Consider the following 26,632-nt stretch of genomic DNA (forward strand, 5'->3'; position numbering starts at 1 on the left):
GCAAATACAATCAGTCAGTGGAACAATAAGGATGTGTGAGACTTTTCTCAAATTTAAAATGTGACATTGTTTTCGTTATTTCCATTCCTACGATGGAGCTTTGTATCTTTGTTGGAGACCAGCTCCTTCCTCAGAAGAATTTAAATAATTAAAACAGGTGACCCATCCACCAAAGTGCTCCTAAAGACACTATTCACGTCCCTGCAACTCACCTTCCTAATACCCCTCCCTCCGTCCACCCATGTTCACCACCCTTTACATTCCATTCCCCTCTATTTCCCACTCCCCCTTCATTACCTTTGCCAATCTACTTGCACACAATGTGTCTCTGATGAATCTCTCTCTAGCTCCCCCACCATCACCACAACATATCTTTGGGTTTCGGTTCGTGTAAATTGACACTAGGGATTTAGCATTGCCGATACTGGGCAAAACTCATTTAATGAAGGATGTTTTAGCACTGAAAGTATTTTGTTTTCTTCTACATATATTATTATTTGAAGCAGTTTCATTTGGCTTCGTGCGACTTAAATCTTCGCAGTCTTCTAACAGAAATCGAGCTCATCTGGACTCAGATTACCGTTTTCTTCTACATAGCAACCAGCTGCCTTTTTACTAGTGGGGTATGAACCTCTGTAGAAACTAGAGATGCTCATATTACCAACAGAATAACTACGTATAGTTGTAATTTTTTATTGTCAACATAGTAAATCTTTTCTCTTATTAAAACATTTCTCGACACTACATTTTATGTCAGGCGAAGGGAGATAACTCAATGCTTTATCATTCATTTCAATGAATTTTCAATATTGCTTTCTCTCTAAGGCGGCGAGCTGGCAGAAACGTTACCACGCCGGGCGAAATGCGTAGCCGTATTTCGTCTGCCGTTAGTTCTGAGTTCAAATTCCGCCGAGGTCAACTTTGCTTTTCATCCTTTCAGGGTTGATAAATTAAGTACCAGTTACGCACTAGGGTCAATCTGATCGACTGGATCCCTCACCCCTCCCAAATTTTGAGCCTTGCGCCTTGAGTATTGCGTTCTCTCTCACACACATACAATCTGTCTGCTTCTCTTTCTCACACACACTCTCGATTGTGTGCGCTTAACACACAATCTCTCTCTGTATATCAGTTTCTCCATCTCCCCTCTCTCATTCAATGTGTAAATGTGTATACGTACGTACGTACGTATGTATGTATGTATGTATGTATGTATGTATGTATGTATGTATGTATGTATGTATGTATGTATGTATGTATGTATGTATGTATGTATGTATGTATGTATGTATGTATGTATGTATGTATGTATGTATGTATGTATGTATGCATGTATGTATGTATGCATGCATGCGTGTATATATATATATACACATGTATATATATATATATATATATATATATATATATATACACACACACATAAATATTATACAAATGTATCTATGTATGTCTGAGTTTGTCCCTCACCTCCGCATGACAACAGGTTCTGGTTTGTTTACGACCCTGTAACTTATCACTCTAGCGGTCCGACAAAAGAAACCGACAGAATATTACTTAGCTTTAAAAAAAGGCAGTGCCCCAGCATGGTCGTAGCTGAAACAAGTAAAAAGCTTAAGTCTCTTATAACTGGACCAATGCGATTTCTGATTATTTATTACCAAGCAGATTATAATACTTCGATGTGTAAATAAGATTGAATGCGTATGCTTGTGGTCGAGTGGATAAGAGCGCTGCTATCTTTAGTTTAAGAATAAAGATTTTTGCGTTCGAATTCTGTATAGTACGTTGCACATATACCTCATGACAATAGGAGATAGAATCATTCGATACGGATTCTAAAGATGGCGAGCTGGCCGAATGGTTAGCTCACCGGACAAAAGGCTTACCAGCATTTCTTCTGACTTATTACGTTCCGAGTTCAAATTCCGCCGGCGTCGACTTTGCCTTTCATCCTTTCGGACTCGATGAAATAAGTAACAGTTGAGCACTGGGGTCGATGTAATCGACTTGCCCGAAATTGCTGGCCTTGCGCTAAAATATGAAACCATTATAAATGTAAATATTTAAACGTTTTTATCTCTGAAGGGAAGATTAAATACTCCCCGAAATGATAATTGTATATCCTTTGTAATTAAACTCATTGCAAGTGTTGCTGTTTACAGAATGGAGTTATTCATGGCCTTAATAAGATTAAATGAACTGAGCTTTATTAAGATTAAAGCGCGTAAGATTAAAGTCGAAAAATTAAAGCTGACTATGTTGTGTCCCTATATGTCGTGTAACATGGCAATTCGATTATTAGAGATCGACAAAATAAGTAATACAAGCTCTGGGGATCGAGTGTGTGCTCAGAACGGCAAAATGTCAATGACGAGTGAAAGAACAACAAAAAAAGTTTCAGGTGTGACAAGGAATATGATTGCAGAAAGTATGTAAGACGAAACCAATACTACTTGATATTGATATATTCAATATAAGAATATTATAAAAAAGTGCAAAAGCCAAGGCTCCAGGGGGATTCGAACCCTCGACCTCCAGTTTACTAGACTGGCGCTCTAACCAACTGAGCTATGGAGCCGCCACGAATTAGCGAGCTCTGTTTGATAAATTAGTTTGTGAGAGAGACACAGCGAACTTTTAACTCATGCTGTCGTGCGGGATGTGTGTGAATATGCATGTATACGTATATTTGTAGGTGTGTGAGTGTGTGAATGTGTATGTGTTTTCAGGTATGTGTGTGTAGGCTACAAAAATTATTATTTGGTTTTTGCATTTAAATTTTAAAGACATGATTATTTTTATTGTAATTTTCAAAACTGAATTCTATTTTTATCAAATCGAATCCCTCCTTGCTAAATATCACCCACCAAATAAAAAGCAGCACTAAATTTGCATCAGCAACAACGTTGTTTATTATTTAATCGATGTTTTTTTTAACACGGGCATAAAATATATTTGACGATTTAATACTTTGTTTTTGTTTTTATGACATCGATAATCTTTCTCCTTTCATTGATTAGAAATTCGAAAATATCAGAGTTAATTAGTCATAGCTCAGCTTCACAAATATTCCCAAATATTAATTAAAAAGTTCCACAAGTGCCTTGTCTTAATTGGCGTCTGGTAACCCGGATGTAACTCTTTCCCGCCGGAAGTTAATTATATCATGTTTTGATTTTCAGTTTCCCCCATGTGAGTGTTGGAGCTTGTAATTTCAAAATGTTTTAATACACCGGATAGTTTTTGCTGTTGAATACAGCGGATCATATGCTGACACACTGTTCCTATTTATTACACAATGACTATAATTTTGTTGGAGGCCTTTTACGGCGGTTCTCATAAACAATTGATTGATTATTTAGCCACAAACATACCTAAATGTTGCGTTTTCAAGTTACCGGCAAAAAAATGGCATTGGAAAGCCAGAACATCTGCTTTACATTTTAGTGAAGTTATACCAGAGAATGAAAACATCTACAGGTTTGTGTCTTATAGACGAAATTAAATTTCTGCAATAACATCTGATCGACTCGTAACTAGCGTGCTGACACAAGTTGTCGTCAGCTGTTATGAAACTAGTATTGTTTTGAGAAAGTTCATAAACTGGGACATGTTCGTATGTCTTGAGGAAGGGAAGACATCTGACCTTTCGCAACACTTTTCATCTCGTATAATAATTAATTAGTAGAAGATTGCCTTAATTAACTTCTTAATTAGTTTCTAGATATTTGGTAATCGAATAATTCCATACATATTTATATATGCCCTGTTTTCAATATAGTAGCTGTATATTGTTTTAATATAATTGTCATGTGTTCAGTTTTAATATTGTTATGTAATAAGACTCGCTTATATAATGTATACAACAGAACTTGACCATAATACAGATTTTATCTTGTTTCAATCATTAGCCTGCGACCATGCTGGTGCACCGCTTTGAGGAATTTTAGTGAAACATTGATCCCAGAACTATTTTCTTTTAAAGCATAGTACCCGTTCTATCGGTTTCTTTTGTGGAACCGCTAAGTGACGGGGACCCAAAGACAACACTAGTTGTTAAGCAGTGATGTGACATGTATGTATGTGTGAGTATATATATATATATGACGGGCTTCTTTCAGTTTCCATCTACTAAATCCACTCAGAAGGCTTTGGTCGGCTCGAGGCTATAAAAGATACTCAGTGTTTTCTATTATAGCCTTGTTCAGTCCCACTGCCATACAGTGGGACTGAACGCGGAACCAAGTTTTCAATGTCCAGTTTTTTAATATAGACGCAGGCGTGGCTGTGTGGTAAGAAGCTTACTTCCACACCCCATAGTTCCGGGTTTAGTCTCACTTGGGCGACCAAAGCTTTGTGAGTGGACTTGGTAGAAACTGAAAGAAGCCTGTCGTATATATATATATATATATATATATATATATTTATAATTAATCAATATAGGGTGGCAGAAAAAATTTTGTGGAATTTATTTGCGGTTGAAGCTTTGGCTGTTATTTCTAGTGGGTGAATGGCCTATCATGGCCGTTCCTTGATTGTTGATATATATATATACATCATCGTTTAACGTCCACTTTCTATGCTGGCATGGGTTGGACAGTTTGACTGAGGACGGGCGAACCAGATGGCTGCACCAGGCTCCAATCTTGATCTGGCAGAGTTTCTACAGCTTGATGCCCTTCCTAACGCCAACCACTCCGAGAATGTAGTGGGTGCTTTTACGTGCCACCGGCACGAGGGCCAGTCAGGCGGTACTGGCAACGGCCACGCTCAAATTGTGTCTTTTACGTGCCACCTACACATGAGTCAGTCCAGCGGCACTGGAAACGACCTCGCTCGAATATCTTTTCACGTGCCACCGGCACAAGTTCTAGTAAGGCGACGCTGGTAACGATCACTCTCGAATGGTGCTGTTTACATGTGTGTCTGTTTTTGTCCCCCCAAACACAACTGATGTATAGCGGTTCGGCAAAAGAGACTGATAGAAAAGTACTAGGCTTACAAAGAGTAAGTCCTGGGGGGGGGGCGATTTGTTCGACTAAAGGTGGTGCTCCAGCATGGCCGCAGTCAAATGACTGAAACAAGCAAAAGAATAGTGGTTATGTATGTCCAGTTTTCAGGCTGTAGTTGTTTGCAGCATCTACAATCGGAGTTATGTGTCCAGTTTTCACAATTACGATTGTATGTCCACCTGATAGTAGCTTGGATATGGAGCTATGGTCATGAGCCTTGTTAGAAATCGTGGCCAAACCTCCCTCAAAACACACCCTACTTACTATTTTAAAGGAGTACTGACATGTTGGATATTTGGTTTTGATTGCATTGCTTCCAGGAAAGGAAAGAAAAAAAGAAATTAAAAAAAAAAAGGATGGTCATACTGGCCATGCTTGTGACTATAAATCTGCTTTGTCAAGGTTGACCATAGGTTGGTGCTAAGAATCCTTAACAGCTCCATTCTTAATTCTGTGCTATAATTTTCACCTGTACTTACAGAAATAGTAAGAGAATCAGCAAGAAAATATGTACAAGATTGTATATTAATTGGCATACTTCTCCCCCACCCAATCATTATTGACCTGTATGCTCTTTATTCCTCTCTCCATAATTATTTCTTGTTTATTTTTCAATACTCACTATAATAATATGTAACATAGCCGGAAGTCCTCAGTATCAGATGATCTTAGGAGAAACTTCTGTGCCACTGTTGAATCAATATTATTGTATGAAATTCACTGCTTGGCCACTCACCAGACATGTTGAGGCCAGGTTCTATGATGCTTATAACTGGCACTCCATTGGTTATGATGACGAGGCTTCCAGTTGATCTGATCAACTGAAGAACCTGTTTGTCAAATTAACATGCAAGTGGTTGAGCACTCCACAGACAAACGTAGTTCTCAGGGAGATTCAGTGTGACACAGAATGTGACAAGGCTGCCCCCCCCCCCCTCATCCTTTGTATTATGACTACAACTCATGTTTGCTATCTGAGTGGACTGGAGCAATGGGAAATAAAGTGTCTTGCTCAAGGACACAACATTCCTCTGGAAATCGAACTCGTGAGCTTACAATTGTAAGCCAGATACCCTAACCATCAACCTACCCACCTACATATGATGGTTGTTCTACTCCTATTGACCAAACTGAAATTCTCCTGGAAAAAGAGTCTGATCAAACAAGGATCATATAACAGGCTTCTTGTAGTGATTGATGTGACTTGAGAGAGAGAGAGAAATGCATGCTTATTTGAAGGATATTGCTGCAGTGTGTGCAAACAATTCGCCGACAGACAATTGGCTGATTGGAACAATAAGCCAACATGCAGAAGTATCAATCATGAAGTTCATCAAGACCTTCTCCTGAAGGGTGACACCACGCCTTCAGTAGAAGAGATAACGTCCGTCACCCTAACTTATCTAAATTAATTGAGAAGCTTAGGGTGGAAGAGTCACACACCGAAATGGTAATAGAACAGGCCATATCAAGGGTGGAAGTGGCAAGGAAAAGCAAAAAGTTTATTCATCTTAAGACTTAAAACCATTGTTCTTAATTACGACAATGAAGCTGGGATGGAATTTTTAAGGGCATGTGACCATAACTGTATGTGATAACTTTATTTCTACAGTTCTATGTTTAAGAGATGAACAATTATGTGCATTATTTACATTTGACAGATATTTCTCCTCATCTTGTTTGTTTTTAACACGTTTTGTCTGATATACCCTCCAGCCTTCATCGGGTGTCTTGGGGAAATTTCAAACCTGGGTTCTCATCCCTAAGGTATTTTTCGACCCTCCTCCTCCTCCTTCTTCTAAATTTAATTAAATTTATAAGCCCTAAAATGCACTCCATGATTGCCCACAAGCATATGGCATAGTGGTTAAGAGTGCGGGCTACTAACCCCAAGATTCCAAGTTTGATTCCAGGCAGTGACCTGAATAATAACATCAAAAGATACCTTAGGAATGAGAACCCAGGTCCAAAATTTCCCCAAGACAGCTGAAGAAGGCTGGAGGGTATATCAGCTGAAACGTATTAACAACAAACGAGGACAAATATCCTTCAAATGTAAATAATGTATCTTTATTTCTATTTGTGAAAACTAACAAAACTTTTTGTGCTTTTTCCATATGTCAACCTATTGTACGTAATATCTCTTTATAAATAAATTGTTTTTATTTGTATGTCTAATAAAACCTTTTCATAACTTTTACTTTGTTTTTAAAAAAAATATTGACATATTGTTCTGTCTGTAAGTTGTCTGTTGACTTAATAGTCCATCTACCTTGCTGGAGAGCTAAGCAAGAACTAATTAAACTAACATAGATACACATAAGTTGGCTCAGACAAAAACCTTCATCAACACCAGATGTTGGTCTGCTGACTTGCCAAATGCTCTGCAGGTTTGTGATGGGTGCTGTGATTGAGGTCGATCTGAGCAAGCTTGACCAGAAGGACTTAACTATTGATGAAAATTGCTTGCATTGGAGTAAACTTGCCATTTTGGCTTTTTTAAAAACACATTTTAAAGTCACTTCTTTTTTTTTTATAAAAATAGTTGTGTCAAATATCAAAATTATCCAATATCATTGTAAAATTATAATTTAGATGTTAATGACTGATAAAGGACTTTGATACTTATTGTTATTAAGGTGGAGAACTGGCAGAGTCATTACCGTGCCAAGTAAAATACTTAATGGAATTTTGTCCCGTCTGAGTTCAAATTCTGCTGAGGTCAGCTTCGTCTTTCATCCTCTTGGGGGTCGATAAAATAAGTACCAGTTGAACACTGGGGTCAGTGTAAGGTGGTGAGCTGGCAGAACCGTTAGTGTGTCAGGCAAATTGCTTAGCAGCATTTGTTCCTGTTCTTTACGTTATGAGTTCAAATCCTGCTGAGGTCAGCTTAGCATTTCATGCCTTCCGAGGCCTGTAAAATAAAGTACCAGTCAAGTACTTCGGCGAATGTAATCATCTTGCCCCTTCCCTTCAAAATTGTTGGCCTTGAATCCTGCAGCGAGCCAGTGTCTCATTCAGGGGCTATGTTGTGATTTGGTAACCTAAGTAACAGGTCTTCTGATTCATAGCACTCAAGAGAGAAAAATAGTAAAACCAAAGAACTTAATGCCACTGAAAAGTGAATAATAATACATGAATTTTAATGTCCTTTTTTTCCTTCTTTTTCCCTAGTTCCTTATTTACAAGTTCCGTATTGAACCTTGCTGAATTGGTAGCACTGCGTCCTGATTTGGCTCGACTTCATAAAGTTATCTATTTTCATGAAAATCAACTAATTTATCCTGTCAGGAAAGAACAGACCAGGGATTTTCAATATGGATACAATCAGATTTTATCATGGTAAGCACATTCTAATTATTATTACGATTATTAAAGCAGAACTAGTTAAGTACTAGTTATCTGTCTGCGTTGACTTCTCTGGAGTTGATTTACTCAACTTATAGATTTGTAACTTTGTGCAAAAATTCATTATTGTTTAGGAAAGGAGAATGGAGTATACTTTGTGTTAACTGTTTTAAGAATGTATTATATCTAATAGGATACACTACCTGTGTGTTTCAATTTAATTTCAATATAATCAATCATTTTAAGAGATTTAAAGAAACAACAGTTTTTCATGATTAAGTTGGTGCTTTAAGCATAAAAGGTTTTTACATAGAATTAAGGTTACAGGTTTTAATTTTAAAATCAGTGCTTTACAACAGCTAGACATAGTTTTAGGTGAATTGGTATAGAGAGAGTTAATCACCTCACAGCCTTTAGTTTTGTCCTATGTTTTCAGATCAAGCATTTTCATCATCATCATTTAACGACTGTCGTCCATGCTGGCATAGGTTGGATGGTTTGTCCAGGGCTGGGAAGCTGCACTAGACTCCAGTCTGATTTGGCATGGTTTTTTTATGGTTGGATGCCCTTCCTAACGCCAACCGTTCCAAGAGTGTAATGGGTGCTTTTATGTGCCACCAGTATCTGCCACAGCTGATTTTGCTCGGCTTCATGGGTCTTCTTCTCAAGCATGACATAATGCTAAATGTCTCGATCATTGCCTCTGTGAGGCCCAATACTTGAAAGGAACTCAGCCACTTTGCCTCTTCGAGGCCCAACATTCGAAAGAAACCCGGCCACTTTGCCTCCTCGAAGCCCAATGCTCAAAAGGTTCTCTTTACGTGACACCAGCACCAGCCATGACTATGATTTCGCTTGGCTTGATGGGTCTTCTCAAGCACTGCATATCGTCAAAGGTCTTGGTCACTAGTCAATGCCTTTGTGAAGCTCAAAGTACGAAGATCATGCTTCACCACCTCATCCCATGTCTTGCTGGGTCTACCTCTACCACAGGTTCCCTCCATAGTTAGAGATTGGCACTTCTTTACACAACTGTCCTTGTCTATATGCATCACATGACCATACCAGTACATTCGTCTCTCTTGCACACCATATCTGATGCCTCTTATGCCTGACTTTTCTTTCAAGACGCTTATACTTTGTCAAACATGTACACTGACATTGCACATCCAGCAAAGCATACTGGCTTCATTTCTTTCAAGCCTACGCATGTCCTTGGTTGTCACAGCCCATGTTTCACTGCCATGTGGCATGGCTGTTTGCACACATGCATCATACAATCTACCTTTCATTCTGAGATAGAGGCCCTTTGTTGCCAGCAGTCGTAGCAGCAATTTGAGCTTTGCCCAGCCTAATCTTATTCTCATAGCTATGCAACTCCACTACTAACTTGGTCACTTAGATAACAGAAGCTATCTACTACCTCTAGCTTGCCACTCTGGAAGCTGATGGAGTCTATTTTCTGCACAGTTTCAGCGTTTATTGTACCTGTGCATCTTCCACATGCAAAAGCTAGTTTGCCTGTTAACCTTCCTCTGATATTGCTGCACCTTTTATGTGTCCAAAGCTTACATCAGGTGCATCTTATAGAGTTTCTACCAACGCCTTTTCTACTGATAGAGCAGGGCCATCTACCTGAAAGGATTTGTGGTTTGTCTGCCTTCCTACTTACTAAGACTTTGTTTTTTGCTAGGATAACTCTAGACCTTGCTTCCATACCTGGATGTTCTTTTGTAGTTCTGGTAGTGATTCAGCGACATGGTCATCAGCATAGAGAAGTTCCCTGGGGCAGCCCGTCTTAAATTCCTCTGTTATTGCCTAGAGGACTTTGATGAACAAGACAGAGCTGAGCACTGAACCCCTACTTGTACTTTGGTGAACCCCTACTTGTACCCTGAATTCTTTGTTGTACTCATTGCCAACCCTTACTGGTAGCATCCTGTACATAGCTTGTACAGCTCTCACCAACCACTCGTCTATCCCTAGTTTTTGCATTGACCACCAGTCAAGGGATCAGGGACTCTGTCAAAGGTTTTCTCCAAGTCTTTGGTTATGTATTTCCCTTGCAGCTGCCTTACCAGAAATATAGCATCAGTGGTGCTTCTCCCTGGCACAAAGCCAAACTGCATCTCACCTAGACTAACTCTCTCCTTAATTAGTTGGGCTATGACTCTCCCCATAACTTTCATCACACGATCCAACAATTTGATACCTTTGTAATTATTTCTATCTCAGGCATCACTTTTACCTTTGTAGTAGTTGGCTATGGTGTTGCTTCACCAGTTGTTGGGTATGACTCCTTCATGAACCATCTGATTTACAATATGGGTGACTAGACCATGATCCACACTACCAGATATTTTAAGCATCTCAGCAGTGATTCCTGATGGGCCAGGGGCTTTCCCTTGTTTTCATATCCTTAATTGCTTTATTTACCAAGAAATACTTAACAATTTTTTCTTTTTTTTTTTCTATTCATTAAAGGGGGTTTATTGAAGCCGAAATATTGGTAGTAACTTTTGGTTTGTTTTACCTTTTCCCTCTGCTGACACATCTCAATTTATACTTTCAACAGTGTTGTGGCTGATGTTGTAGTGTTCAACTCTGAATTCAATAAGAACACATTTCTACAGAACATCAACAGATTTCTCAACATCATTCCTGATTATCATCCAAAGAATCTCATGAAAAAAATCGCGCCAAAGTGCCGAGTCTTATATTTCCCATTATCCTTTCCTGACTGTCCAACAGAAAGCTTGCTAGAAAACAAATACTCACATTTAACCCACGGCTGCATGATGGATAAATGCTTAGAGAAAGTTTTGAAGGAAACTGAAGAATGTGGTTCATCCTCAAAACTTACAGAACAAATATCTGAGACAAGCAATGAAGTCTTGACCAATGGAAGACAAGATAAAGTTTTGGCTAATGGAACTCATTCTGCAGTTGATTTCCAAAATACTGTAGATTGCATCAGTGATAAAACTTTGGAACCAGAGATATTGCCATCTGTTCAAGAGAATGGAAGAAAACTTCATATTGTTTGGCCTCATCGTTGGTAAGTAAATAATTTTGGTCAAATTGTTATATCTTCTCAAATAAATATTTTTAACTAATTCGTTTTTAACAGTCAAGCTTGAAGCACATAAGGCTATAAATAACAGTGTGTAAATATTCTTTTCTACTCTAGGCACAAGGCCTGAAATTTTGGGGCAGGGTGCCGGTTGATTGATCAACCTCAGTACGCAATTGGTACATAAAAAGCACCATCTGAATGTGGCCGATGCCAGTACATGCTGACTGGCCCCAGTGTTGGTGGCACGTAAAAAGCACTCACTACACTCTTGGAGTGGTTGGCATTAGGAAGGGCATCCAGCTGTAGAAACATTGCCAGATCAGATTGGAGCCTAGTGCAACCGCTGGCTCTCCAGACTTCAGTCAAACTGTCCAACCCATGCCAGTATGGAAAGCGGACGTTAAACGATGATGATGATGAGGGTGCAAGTCATTGATTACATTGACCCCAGTGCTCAGCTAGTATTTATTTTATCAACCCTGAAAGGATGAAAGGCAAAGTCAACCCCACAGGCATTCGAACGCAGAATGTAAGATCGGGAAAAATGTTGCTAAGCCTTTTTTTCCAGTGCGTTAATGGTTCTGCCAGATCATAACCCTAAAGCAGTTAAATGTTGGTTTCAAATTTAGGCACAAGGCCAGCAATTTCAGGAGAAGGGGTAAGTTGGTTACATTGGCCCCAGTACGCAACTGGTACTTATTTTATTGACCTTGGAAGGACGAAAGGCCAAGTCAACCTTTGTAGTATTTGAACTCAGAATGTAAAAACTGACAGAATGCCACTATGTATTTGGCCATGTGCAATAATGGTTCTGCCAGCTTGCAACCCTAAAGCAGATAAATATTAAAACCATAAGTCGATGTATTGTAAGGGAAAATGGCTTATGTGGGCAACAAGGATGTGACTGGGCAATGAGTATTGAAGCATGTTAGTTGCTATTTTGAATCAGCGAAGAAGTGGTGGAAATCTGACCATTTCATTCACTTGAAATACCAAAAGTAAAACTGTGGTTGTCGAAACCCAGGGCTTGCATGAAGCACACATTACCAGCTCCTACATATTTCCAAGTCTACTTCTGAGATGGTTCTGGGAATTTGTAATCTGTAAATAACACATTGCTCTTTACCATGTAACCCTTGAACTCACAATCGTGGGGTTGATGTAATCGATTGAGCCCTTGTGCCAAAATCTGAAACCAATGTTAGTTATGGTTGACCCATTTAATTAGTGCTACTTTGAAAAACACAACACGTTGATGTGTATTGATAATAATAATGATGATGATGGACATTTTTGAAACTTTTCCAGGGAACATGATAAAGACCCCGAAAGATTCTTTAATATTTTAAATTGGCTCCATGAAGAAAATTTTGATTTCTGGGTTTCTGTTATTGGCCAAAGCTTTTCTGAAGTTCCAGGTAATTACTCTAATGTTTAATTAACGTAAGTATTGCATTTCTTTTTTAGAAGAATCAGTTATGATGTTGAGGGTTCCAGTTGATTCAATCAACCAAACAGCATGCTCATGAAATTAACATGTAAGTGGCTGGGTACTCCACAGACATGCATACCCTTAATGTAGTTCTCAGGGAGGTTCAGTGCGACACAGAATGTGACAAGGCCGGTCCCTTTGAATTACAGGTACAACTCATTTTTGCCAGCTGAGTGGACTGGAGCAATAAAGTGAAATAAAGTGTCTTGCTCAAGGACACAATGTATATGCTGGGAATTGAACTCATGACCATACGATCTTGAGTTAATCCCTTTATGGGACTCATTGGCTTAATAATCAAATTGTAAATTTATCTTGGTGTTTTAACCCATTAAGTCCCACTGTCCTATAAATAGGACACTAAATGAGAACATTAAATAAGCTATAACACATTGTCTCAGTGTCCTATTTATAGGACATCGAGTATTTCCATTTCTACTCGAGGTAAAAGAGTTTTAATAAATATTTTTTCATTTTAACCTATTTTCAATCATTGGTAAAAATTTAAAAGTAATATTCAGAAATTTAAGTACTCTGGCTTCTGTTCACGGAGGCCGCCTTGTCCAAATTGTAATTGTGTTTGGTATTCTAAAGTTTTTTTCCTCAGTTCAGGGATTTTTAATGTTGATTGAGTTTATTCTTTTATCTCTCTTATTACAATGGCTTACAGCTTAATGACGTGGGAGTCTTCTTTGAGACATTGTTCCTAGAATGGTGTCCAGTTTTTTTGTCTGATTGCTTCTTCATCATCATCATCATCCGTTTTCCCTGCTGGCATGGGTTGGATGGTTCAACTGGGGTCCAGGAAGCCAGGAGGCTGCACCAGGCTCCAGTCTGATCTAGCAGTGTTTCTACTGCTGGATGCCCTTCCTAATGCCAACCACTCTGAGAGTGTAGTGGGTGCTTTTTACATGCCACTGTCACAGGGGCCAGGGCAATGACCACAATCGGTTGGTGCTTTTTACATGCCACTGGCACGGGGATCACAACTACAATTTCCATTTGTGTATTATGAGCTATCAAAGGAGCTTCTAGGTGGTCGTTTGACTTGCTAGAAATAGCAGCCAAATCTTTCTGTCATCCCAAATAAAGATTGAATCATCATCATCAATGTCATTTAACGTCTGTTGTCCACGCTGGCATGGGTTGGACTATTTGACCAGGGCTGCACCAGACTCTCATCTGATTTGGCATGATTTCTACAGCTGGATGCCCAACCTCTTTCAGAATGTGCTCAGTGCTTTCACATGGCACAGCAGTGAGTATTTTACACCAGCAGAGGATCAGTCTTAACAGTTCTGAATACTTTGGATAATCTAGTCCTAAATACCCACCAAAAAGATATGGCGATTACTACTTGAATATCTTTAATCATAAGTCTGTACAATCAAGATTAACCTGGGTTTAAACAGCATCATATATTTTACGCATAAATAGAAAAATCTTATGAAAACTGCCACATGCTGATTAAAGAATGGGAAGAATAGCAAAAAAAAAAAAAAATTCTGTATTTTGTCTTTAACTTACAATAATCATTTAATAAGATCTTTCATTCATATATTTCAGATGTTTTTATACAATCAAAGGAAAAACTAAAAGTTCATCTCAAAACTTGGGGATATGTTGACGACAAGAAAGATTATTATGAAATTCTAAAAACAGCAGATGTCGTTGTTTCCACTGCAAAACATGAATTCTTTGGAGTATCAATGTAAGTATATGTGCTTTTTGATTTTTCTTTGACCACCATCACATCTAATATCTTTGGGATCTGCCTCAAGTGTCTCATCAGATAAAAAACCCTCATCGTGAAGGGTTTTTTTTTTCATCTGTTTGCCATGTAATATCTTTATCTCTCATCTGTACAGTTGGGTAAATAATATTGCTTTCAAATTTTCACACAAGGCTGGCAAGTATGGAGAAGAGGGTAAGTCGATTACATTGACCCCCCCCCCCAGTGCATTACTGGTACTTATTTTATTGACCCTGGACGGACGAAAGGCAAAGTTGACTTTGGCAACATTTGAACCCAGAGTGTAAAAATTGGTTGGAATACAGTGAAGTCTTTTGCTAGACATACTAATGATTTTAATGCTTAGTATGCTATGCATTTCATCATCATCATCATCATTGTTTGATGTCCGCTTTCGATACTGGCATGGGTTAGACAGTTTGATTTAGGACTGGCAAGCCAGAAGGCTGTACCAGGCTCCAATCTGATCTGGCAAGGTTTCTACAGCTAGATGCCCTTCCTAACACCAACTTTTGGACTATATGTGGACTCGAATGTACTTGTTCTTCAGTTGCTCTCTCCTCATTTCAGGATGCTGAACTGGCCGTGTTCATCTCATGATCTATTTCATAACTGAACCTACCATTACAACTAATTGTACTTGCCCAGATAAATAAAGTGGTTTGACTCTGCCAGGTCCTGACTTTCAATGATGAAGCACTTTGTGCTGTTTGGCTTGCATCAGGGTTTGACTGATTGAGAACTTTGGTCTTTTAGGTTTTAATATTGAAATCCAATTTTCTGGCAGTACAACTACAAAATGTTGACTATTAACATGAACTTGGTAGATACTTTACCAGACTCATGTCAAACAGCCACACCGGCATTGCAACTTAATTCCTTTTTTCCCTTTAATCATTTGTTTTGCTATTCATAACTGTATTCATTAGTGGTTAATCAATATATTTTGATTAGTCCACTCTGCTGAGTGATTGATGTTAGGAAGTGCATCCAGCTGTAAAAATCCTGCCAAAACAGCCATAGGGGTCAGGTGCAGGCTTTGGCCTGGCTGGCGTTTGTAGTATTGTCCCACCCATGCTCGCATGGAACACAGATGTTAAATAATAATGAAGATGTAGAAGAAGAAGAAGGGTTATTGATGTGATTCAACAGAAATATTCTAAATGATTAGCTTCTTGCATCAGATTTGCTGTTGTTGTACAATTCAGTAAAAAAGTGGGTAAATTTTATGGTGACAGAACAGCAGACATACTGTCATGTGTTGTGCCTTGGAAACTGGTTCACTTGACTTCTTTTGCTAACTGAAGGATCTGGCCCTAGAAATACTGATTAAAGACAATTTAGTGTCTACATCAGTAGTAACAGACAACCAAATGAGAGGATGTCAGCCAGATTCAGAAACTGGCGATGTACTGTTTCTGTGACTGAGGCCATCAACTCTGAAATAGTGTTGCGGGGTTGATAAAGATAACCATTATAAACTGTGGGAGCATAGTAAAACTGACAAGTGTTTTCTTGGCTTGTAGTAGTGGGTTAGAGTTAGGGTTCTGGCTGAGGCGAAGGTTAGCTGAAATGCACTGTTGTCATATCAGGTGGTGGTTGGGTGGGGTGTCAATGTCTCTCATCTTATTCTTGAAACCCAAAGATAAACAAGAATCTATGGAAGTGCAGGGAAAAATAATCCTTCCCCCGTCACCACCATCATATATCTATATTTCGTGCTGGCATGGTTTGGACAGTTTGACATGATCCATATTCTACATCAAGACAAACCTCTCACTCGTGTTTCAATATTGTTGTTCTTGGTCATCATCATCATCATCGTTTAACGTCCGTTTTCCATGCTAGCATGGGTTGGACGGTTCAACTGGGGTCTGGGAAGCCAGGAGGCTGCACCAGACCCAGTCTGATCTGGCAGTGTTTCTACAGCTGGATGCCCTTCCTAACGCCAACCACTCCATGAGTGTAGTGGGTGCTTTTTACGTGCCACTGGCACAGGTGCCAGGCGAGGCTGGCAACGGCCATGATCGGTTGGTGCTTTTTACGTGCCACCGGCACGGAGGCCAGTCGAGGCAGCGCTGGCAACAGCCACATTCGGATGGTTCTTTTACATGCCACCGGCACAGGTATCACAACTACAATTTCCATTGATTTTTGAGCGATTTTGATTTCACTTGCCTCAACAGGTCTGCCTTGTCAACTGATCTTCAGAAGGCAAGTTCTGCAGATTAACAATAAGCTTAAAAAAAAAAAAGCAAACAGGTCAACCACCAAGAAACACCTGGGGAGAATTTATGCCACCCAATCTCAGCACCAGATGAGATTTCAATGAAAATCTGTTAAGTAAATGAGATATTTGTAATCTTTCACATTGCACTAGAGCAATGAGGGTCTTCTACTGCACATGTAGCAAACATCTCTTCTCTGTTCTCTTGTCAGCAATAAGACATGGGGTTGCTACTGTCAGTCAGCTAGAGCGATTTCATTATTACACATCCTTTTAATTGTTTTCCATTATTTTCTTGTTCCTAATTAAATATCATTATCTGTTCTTTACACGTCTTCTCACCACTTGCTAGAACTCATTTGCCGAACACTTTCCTGTTGTTGTTCTTGATGTAAGCGACCATCATACATATGCCACATACAGAGGTGTGAGTGTGTGTATTAGTGTGTGGTGTTGACATTATTTTCAGTTTTATCGTTACAGGCTTGAAGCTGTTTATTATGGTTGTTACCCTCTCTGTCCAAATAAATTAGTCTATCCAGAAATATTTCCACGTAAGTATCTTCCAAGTATATTGTCTTATAATGTAACTTCATAGACTTTGCTTCCATGCTTAATACCTAACTTTAACTGAAATTCTTTATCGTATCTTATTGCTATGATTTTTTATCAATGATAGACCAGACAAATATACTTCCCATTGGATGCATGTTTTCAAGCCTCACTTTATTATAATTAATATTAATATTGTTATTAAGGTGAAAGCAGTGAGCTGGTAGAGTCATGAGCATACTGGACAAAATGCTCAGTAGCTTTTTGTATAGCTTTATGTTCTGGGTTCAAATTCTACCAAGGTTGACTTTGCCATTCATCCTATCAAAGTTTATGAAATAAGTACCAGTTGAGCACTGAGCTCAATGTAATTACTGTCACACTTCTCTAGTACCAGCCATCACTCCTACCCGAGACCACTATTGGCCTTCATCATTCTCTCACATCACACTTCTCTAATGCCGACCATCACTCCCTCTTCCCCAGATCACTATTGGCCTTCATCATTCCCTCGTGTCACCTTTCTCTACTGTCAGCCATCACTCCCCCTACCCCAGACCACTATTGGCCTTCATCCTTCTCTCGTATCGGACTTCTCTGCTGCTGTCCATCACTCCCTCTTTCCCAGATCACTATTGGCCTTCATCATTCTCTCGCATCACCCTTCTCTAGTGCCAACCATCACTCCCGCTTATTAGCACCCTGACTGTCTCTTACCACTTCTGTGACTATCCATTGTATGGCTCTCTCTTTGACTAATAAACATCACCGCTTCTCTTTTATCACTCATTACCATCACTGTCTCTCATCCATTTCTCCCTCCTTTAGCAGTCTCTCATTCCAAATATTGGTTCTCATCTTATACTATTGTCTCTTTCACCATCTCACCCAAATTTGTTGCCCTCTCATTTATTAATTCTCTTGATCATGCTGGAGACAGCATAATGTTGAAGCGTTGTATCTCCCAGTACACTCTAGAAAGTGGCTGGTGAACAAGGGAAGACAATGCAAGGCTATTCAAGGACATGACAACCTCTCTAGTGTTTGCACAGTGATGGAAATGCCATGTTTACAGGTATGGATGTCTGGTAAGAAGTTTGCTTTTCAAGCTCATAGCTTTGAGAGGCAATAAATTTGGATGAGATGTTGAAAGGGACAGTAGTATAATAGCAGATACAGAGTGTTTGAGACAAGAAGGTGCTAGAAGAGGGAGACATGGATGAGAGACAGTGATAGTAATGAGTAATAAAAGGGAGGCAGTGGTGTTTACTAGTGAGGCAGAGAAAAGAAAGAGAGAGAGAGCCATGCAGTGGATAGTCACAGAAGTGGTAAGAGATAGGGTGTCTTCTATGATAACCTTGGGCTGACCAAAACTTTCTGAGTGAATTTGGTAGGCAGAAACTGAAAGAAGTTTGTGTGTGTGTATTACTGGTCTCTTTGCCTTGATTTTGTGTGAAAGTTGTGAATAAATGCTATCATTGTGGAATTCATGTCCTTTGTTTTCAATCTTCCATGAAAACATGTCTAGTTACTAAGAATTAAGTGAGGGTTGGTGACAGATGGGCATCAGGCTGTAGAATATTTGCCTTGCTATGTTCTGTCCAACCCATGCATGTGTGGAAATAGGGGACATCATAACGATGATGATGATACACACCCTGTAAACTGTTAAGTGTCAGGAAAGGCTACCATCTGTAAAAACCAAGCTAAGAATAGAATGTAGCAAGCAAAATTGTAGGCTTTTCCAACCTGTGTAGTTGTAAAATAATTCTTCTAAGTAAGAAGGAATTTGGATCATGACTACTCCTCCAACCCTTGCTAGCATAGAAAACAGATGTAAAATAACCAAATAAGAGTTAAGTCCCATTTCACTGCCATCTCTTGCTTCTTTACTTTCAATGCCAATGTTTTATGGTCAATTTTCTGCGAATTCTTTCAACTTGTTTCTCTTTTTCTGCTTTACTCTTTTGCATCTAATCATAATTTTTAATTTACTCTGAATTCTCTCCGTTTCATGGTCCATTTTTTTTGATGTCCACTTTTCTGAGCTTGCATAGGCCAGATGGCGTTTGGTGAGGCAGATTTTCTATGCCCTTCCTGTTGCTAACCCTTACCTAGTGGTTCCCAACCTTTTCACTACCAAGGTCTCCTTTTATTTAAATGAGTTTTCCCACTGACCCCTTTTAATATCCTTATGTGTGTGTGTGTGTGTGTGTATATATATATATATATATATATATATATATACACACACATGAAATTTTGAATTTAGTTCATGGACCTCCGATACTACTGTTGTGGACTACAGGTTGGGAACCACTGCCCTCTCCTCTTTCCAAGCAATATTTCCCCATATCCAGACATGTTTTCACAAAAGATTGAAAATGAGCAGCATTCAATTTACAACAATGAATGCAATGCCAAAACAAGGAGAGAGACAGATGCATGCATGTATGTGAAGGGCTTCTTTATAGTTTCTGTCTGCCCATTTCATTCACAAGGCGTTGGTCAGCCTGGGGCTATAATAGAAGATACTTGACCAAGGTGCCACACAATGGGACTGAACCTGAAACCTTATGGTAGGGAAGTAAACTTCCTAAGTACACAGCTGTATTAAATACGGCAATACCAACTGTTAAAACCTATATTCTTATCCCAATCAGATATCTATGTATGTGTGTTTGTTGTGTGTATATACATGTATATATATACATATATATGTATCTATCTCCTTCCAATCTGTATATTTTTCACCTTTTTCTGTTTTTGTTTGTTTGTTTTCCTCCTATTTCTTGAATGTTGTTCAAGTCCTCGTCAGTTCTATTCTGTGAAGATATCCACCAGAGAAACAAGATGGCTGTTTTCTCAGAGACAGTTTTAACCAACTTAAATATTTACTTAATCTCAACAATTGATTTCTATTGACTGGTCCTTTTATTGACAATGGCAACATCTGTTATTAATTGCAAACATAAGCAGACACACACACACACACACACACACACACACACCACACACACACACGTGTGTTCATTTGTGAGCAGAATCGAAATATAAAATCACAGTCTTCTTTTGCATCATTTAAAATTTACAAAACGAATATTTAAAATACTTATTTCAAAAATGATTGTATTTTTTTTCTATTTCCTTCTGTAAATTACATATTTAAACTGATAACATCTAATTTTTTGTTTTTCTTTTAGAATGCTACCTTTATAACACAGAACATCAGTTGTTTAAAAAGTTGAAGAGATTTTGTAAATTCCCTCATTTGACTAAAAAATTACCAGAAAAGGTAAAGCTTATGAAATTTTAATTTTTATCCTTATTGAGGCGTTTTTTAAAAGCATGTGGCCTAGTGGTTATGGTGTTACACTCATGACCTGGTGACCATGGGTTCATTCCTGGACAGAGCAGGATGTTGTGTTCTTGAGTGAACCATTTCATTTCATGTTGCTCCAGTCCACTCAACCGTAAATGGGTTACACCTCCAACAGAATAGCTTTCCATTCGGGGGAAAATGTTGGCCTGATTGTCTAGAATGATGTAAATGAAGCTAACATGATGTAAAGTGCATTGTGACCAGTGATGTCTATAAGAACATCTGATAGGCTGATTGATCACATGACCAAGGTTCTTTTGTTAATCTGCAGTTGTCTCATGGCAAGCCTTAATTATTTCACCAAACCCTTGTTTTAACTGCATTCAACATCCAACAGGGTAGTTTGAATCCTCCAGCAGAGAAGAACTTACTTAGAATGGAACAAGGCTTGAAATCTGGAGGCAAGCTATTAATCAATACTTTATCAACCCCTAATTCATATTCTACACAAATGGATCTCATACCTGTTCCATGTTTAAAAGAAATCCTCTTCATCGTCATCATTGTTTAACGTCCGTTTTCCATGCTGGCATGGGTTGGATGGTTGTACCAGGCTCCAATCTGATCTGGCAGAGTTTCTACAGCTGGATGTCCTTCCTAATGCCAACCACTCCGAAAGTGTAGTGGGTGCTTTTTACGTGCTACCGGCACAGGAGTCGATCATTGGGTACTAGTTTGAGCCATGTGCAGTTGGTGCTTTTTATGTACCACTGGCATGGGAGTCAGTCAGGAGGCACAGGCCACAGCTATGATATTGGTTTTACTTGACTCTTTAAGAATTGTAAAATAAATATTGTTAAAATATTTTGTTCTTGTATTGGGTCATCCCATAAATGATGCAGTTTTTTCAATTACATGAACTAAAAGTTGGAGGAGGATGGGATAAACTACCTGCATCAACTTAGTATCAAAGCAGGTAGTAATTTTACCTTGTACTTATTCTTAGTGCAAGTTTTGAAGAGTGCAGTTTGATTTTAAGTAACTTTTTCAAACCTATAATGGAAGTGACAAAGGAGCATATTTTGCTTTATGAGTTCAATAAAAGCAACAATGCAACGAGGAATATTAATGCAGTATATGGGGATCAGACAATAAGCATAAGCCAGTTTCAATGGCTTATGCTTATTGTCAGAAATTACAGCCTACAAGACGAACCTCATCCAGGAAGATCTGTAGAGCATGACAAGGACGTCCTGCAAAGCCTGGTGGAACAAAATCTCATTGTAACTGTTGAGAAACTAGCAGAGAAGCTTAGATTTGGTCATTCAACTATTCATCAACACCTGCATGCTATTGGATAAGTCAGCAAATTGGGTCAGTGGGTTCCTCACAAATTTTCTTAGTCTAATTGCATGCTAAGAGAATGTGTGCTTTTCTTTGCTGTCAAGTCTCATGAAAGAAACTTTTTTGGACTGAATAGTGACTGATGAAGAGAAATGTCAAGCACTGAAGACTGTGGGTAGGGAAAGAAGAAACACTGGCAACCCATGCTAAAGAGGGTCTTCACCCACATAAGGTGTTGTTATCTGTTTGGTGGGATATGAAAAGTTAAGTTCACTTTGAACTTTTAAAACCAAATGATAACAAATATCTGCTGTGGCCAGCTTGAGCAGCTTAAGTCTGCACTAGAAGAAAAAAGACCACATCTTTGGTTTCAAGACGAAAGGTGTTCTTCCATCAGGATAATGCTTGGCTACATACAGTGGGGTTGACATTCCATGTGCATGAAAGTGAAGTAGGTGCTTTTTTTATGTGCCCCTGGCACAGGGGCCAGAGGGGGCTAGCATCGACCACGATCGGACGGTGCTTTTTACGTGCCACTGGCACAAAAACTGAAAGAAGCCTATCTGTGTGTGTGTGTGTACCCTTGTTTAGAGCTCCCATGATAGCTGTGAATGAGTATCATTGACAAACAGGCGAGGCTACTCATTTCCATTTATCCATGAAAAACATGTCTAAATCTGAGATTTCATCCTTTTGGGGTTGCTTGGAAATGGGTGAGGTCATGTTATTTGTATTTGTTTTCTTTATATATTAATCTATCTCTTTATGATTTTATATTTCAGATTGATTTGCAACGCTTTATGTGGAAACAACTCAAAGAATCATATGAGGAGGTTCTAAAAGGAACTGTGTCTCCAGATCAGACAAAGACAAACTGAGAATGTTAAGGGCAAAGATTTTTCAGTCGAGGACATACTTGATACTGACCTTACGGTAAAAATTGCTTTCCTGGCTGCTTGTGAAGCACTTCATCTTCCAAATCTGTGAAATATCTTAAATAAATCTGGGACAATTTTTGCAAGAAAAATATATAAGGTGTGAGTGCGATATATTTGATAGAAAAATACATATCATATTTCATTATTTGAAGATGAAGTGAAGTAGGCCAGCAGTTGGTGATGGAAATACAGTGTTTTGTGAGATACAGTGTATGTTTTGTAGGTCTGTTGACTGCAAGGTTGTGAGTTGTAATCATCTTACACAGATTATGTTTGGATTTAACTGACTGTTATGGTATGTCCTCTCTCTTAGAAAAGCACCTAAATCTGCTTTAAGGTGAAGGGCTTAGCAGCAGCAGAAAGCGCATCTAATTACAAAAGCATTTGCTTCATATTGCAGCAACACCATACTTCTATTCTAACATGAGAAAATACACACATTGGTGCGTGTGTGTGTGTAAATAGATATAGTCTTAAAAATCACTATCCTTTACCAATCAAATCTTATCCAAAACATATACTAATTTGAGCCATGTGGTCCCTATAAAAATAGGACAAGCTTCAAACACTAGTCAGAGACAAGACAGTTGCAGCATAACACGTCTATCTCAACTTTTGAAAATCAGTGTATATTGTGAAACCGGTTAAATCTTTAAATATAATAAAAAAATTTTTAACTACTCTCAGGGCATTTTCAACTTCTATTATATATATATATATTTTCGGAGTAAATTAAGTATTATTTTAATTGAATAATGCCATCATATCATTTTTCTATTACCTTTATTTAATGAATAATTGGGCTCATTTAACATTGAAATTTAAAAGTTACTCTGGTAGAGTTTTTTCAGTGAAATCATTCCACAATCAACAAACTGTAGCAAGATGCTGCAATTTGTTGAGACACAATCAGTCCATCAGTTCATACGTTGAATGTAAATGTTTGCAATGATTCATCACGATTTCATACCCATTTTTCCATGGGTCAGATGGTATCTGTTGAGGCAGATTTTCAACTACCAGATGTTGCCCTTCCTCTTTCCAAGCAAGGTAATATTTCCCCATGTTTTTCATGGAACACAAGAAACAAACAGCCTCGCTTGTATGACAGTGATGTTCATTTACAACTATCATGTGAGGTCAAGACAAGTGTACACACACTCGACAGGCTTCTTTCAGTTTCCATTTACTAAACTCACAAGGCCTGGGAATATAACAGAGGACACTTGCCTAAGGTGATGTGCTGTGGAACTGAACCCAAGACCACATGGTTGGGAAGCAAGCTTCTTAACTACATAACCATGCCCATGCCTATGTTAACCTTGGGCCTTTATTCAATTACTCAACAAGTGCTACAATATATTTATGCTCTTTCCACTGTGGTTGACTTTGCCTTTCATCCTTTGGGGTTGATAAATTAAGTAGCAGTTGTGTACTGGGGTAGATCTAATCCCCCGAAATTTTGGGCTTTCTAGAAAAGAACAGAAAAGAATATATTTATACTCTTTGTGACTTTATGTGATGCATCTTCTCCCTCTATACCCAATTAGAGGCTGTCATCTTTTTAACACTGTGTGCTGCAGCAGCAGCAATTGATCCCCTATCTCCTTGCTCAGTGGTAGACAGCACACAAATGAGTTTCAAGTGCTCACCCCTTTTCTTCTTTCCTGTTTGCCCCCCTCCTGAAATACCAGTTCTTGTACCTTGAGACAAACTATCATTGCTTTGAGACTTTCATCACCCAGAATTAAACGCTCTGCATAACCGTAAATCAAATGAGAAAATTTATTTCAATTTGAAACAAATTCCTACCATTTCACACAATTCAAACCACTGACTTTTTTTTCTTTTCTGTCACATGGTTCAGTCATTAGACAGTGGCCAGGCTGGGGCACTGCCTTTGAAGAATTTTCAGTGAATGAATCAACCCCAGTCCTTTTTTTAAAGCCTGGTACTTATTCTGTCAGTTTTTTTTGCTGAACCACTAAGTTACCAGCATCTAAGCACACCAACACCAGTTGTCAAACAGTGGTGGGACACACACACACACACACAGTGAGTTTCTGTCTGCCAAATCCACTTGCAGGTCTTCGGTCAGCTCGTGGCTATAGCAGATGCTCAAAATGCCATGCAGTAGGACTGAACCTGGGACCATGTGGTTGGGAAGGAAGCTTCTGGTCACACCTATTTATTTTATGTAAATATTTTAATTTGCTTCAGGTTTATTTTAATTTGTATATGAAAAGATGCAGTTAATGGCTGGAAGTTAAAGAGGTTTGCTGTAAGGTGAAGAATGGCTGCTTTCATAGCTTGCATGGCTCATTTCAACATTTGCTTTTAATGATTTCGTATGCAGACACTACATGATGAAATTTTCATTGCTGTCCCTGTGACCCTAAAACTGAAGGACACCAACTTCATGCACAGCAGATTTCAATCTTCTAGATTTGAAAGATTCACATTAACGATTGCTCCTCCTTTTTTTTAAACTTATTTTTCCAATTCAGAGTCTGTAACTTGTATGGAAGAGTATTTTTCCAAGAAAGTCATTTATAACAGTATTGTAAAAAAATTTATTTATGTTATGACTTTTGTAAAAAAAAATTTTATTTAAAAAAGTTTTGTTTTCTTTTTTATGGAAATGGTTTGTATTGTGTGCTGGAGAATACGGACAACTGAAAACTCATTCATACATACATATATGTGTATACACATGCACATTGATACACACACAAGTGCACAAACAAACAAACAAACAAAAAGAATGCAGATCTGATAACGGACAGTCAAAAACTATGGAAGAGGTTGCAAGAAAGAAAAAATTAAATAAATAAGTAAATGAGTGGAAATTGAACCAGTGTGTTAATTAATAAGACAATTAAAACAATGACAATAAAATATGCTTCAACATGCAAATTCACATAAAGAATCTGGCAAACCAAATACAAAAACCAAATAAAACTCGTTCTGTTATATGTGAATGTAATATAGGGATATTAATTAGCAGAACGATTAGAAAACAACTTTATGGTGTTTCTTCTGGCTTTTTACGTTCTGGGTTCAAACTGTAAAGGGATCAACTTTGCCTTCCATTCTTTTGGGGTTGATAAAATAAAGTACCAGTCTGTGGTATTAACTAATCCCTTCCTTCAAAATTGCTGGCCTTGTAGCTTAATCAGAAACCAGTAGATGTGAGCATAATATTTTATCTTTTCCTTGTTTCAGTCATAAGTCTGTGGCCATGCTGGAGCACTGCCTTGAAAAATTTTTAGATGAACGAATTGACCCCAGTACTTATTTTTTTAAAAAACCTGGTACTTATTCTGTCAGTCTTTTTTGCTGAACTGCCAAGTTACAAGGACATAAACATACCAACACTGGTTGTCAAGCAGTGGTGGGCGACAAAGACACACACACACACACATATAAATGTATATACAATGGGCTTCTTTCAGTTTCCAGGTACTAAATCTACTCACAGGGCTTTGGTTGGCTCAGGGCCATAGAAGATGACACTTGCCCAAGGTGCTATGCAGTGGGACCGAACCTGGGATCATGTTGTTGG

At 38.5% G+C, this 26,632-nt stretch overlaps 1 protein-coding gene and 1 non-coding gene across 3 annotated transcripts; one reads left to right on the forward strand and one right to left on the reverse strand.

Annotated features, from left to right (window-relative positions):
- Nucleotides 1–2,507: 2,507 nt before the first annotated feature.
- Nucleotides 2,508–2,581, reverse strand: Trnat-agu. Its single transcript has one exon. It is a non-coding gene; the product is annotated as a tRNA-Thr (tRNA).
- A 392-nt stretch (nucleotides 2,582–2,973) lies between these two features.
- On the forward strand, nucleotides 2,974–26,016 carry LOC115216515 (glycosyltransferase-like domain-containing protein 1-like). Of its 2 annotated transcripts, XR_005000933.1 has the most exons (9): nucleotides 2,974–3,483; nucleotides 8,190–8,357; nucleotides 10,939–11,421; nucleotides 12,748–12,857; nucleotides 14,498–14,642; nucleotides 17,395–17,465; nucleotides 20,667–20,758; nucleotides 22,912–23,062; nucleotides 25,424–26,016. XR_005000933.1 is itself a non-coding variant. In XM_029785953.2 (8 exons), the coding sequence occupies exons 1-8, from the start codon at nucleotides 3,302–3,304 to the stop codon at nucleotides 23,005–23,007; spliced, it is 1,347 nt and encodes a 448-aa protein (XP_029641813.1). In that variant the 5' UTR covers nucleotides 2,976–3,301; the 3' UTR covers nucleotides 23,008–25,030. The 2 variants fall into 2 exon arrangements, 1 of the variants encoding a protein (XP_029641813.1); XM_029785953.2 differs by lacking the exon at nucleotides 25,424–26,016 and having other exon boundaries at nucleotides 2,976–3,483; nucleotides 22,912–25,030.
- Nucleotides 26,017–26,632: the final 616 nt, after the last annotated feature.

This window comes from Octopus sinensis, linkage group LG10, assembly GCF_006345805.1.
Source record: "Octopus sinensis linkage group LG10, ASM634580v1, whole genome shotgun sequence".
Taxonomy (NCBI): domain Eukaryota; kingdom Metazoa; phylum Mollusca; class Cephalopoda; order Octopoda; family Octopodidae; genus Octopus; species Octopus sinensis.

Bases quoted from the DNA above. Each gene is read 5' to 3' on its own strand.
- LOC115216515 (XM_029785953.2), top strand. From the start codon at position 3,302: ATGACTATAATTTTGTTGGAGGCCTTTTACGGCGGTTCTCATAAACAA. The intron at 3,484-8,189 runs GTTTGTGTCTTA...CTTTTTCCCTAG, and splicing joins GAGAATGAAAACATCTACAG to TTCCTTATTTACAAGTTCCG. The intron at 12,858-14,497 runs GTAATTACTCTA...CATATATTTCAG, and splicing joins AAGCTTTTCTGAAGTTCCAG to ATGTTTTTATACAATCAAAG.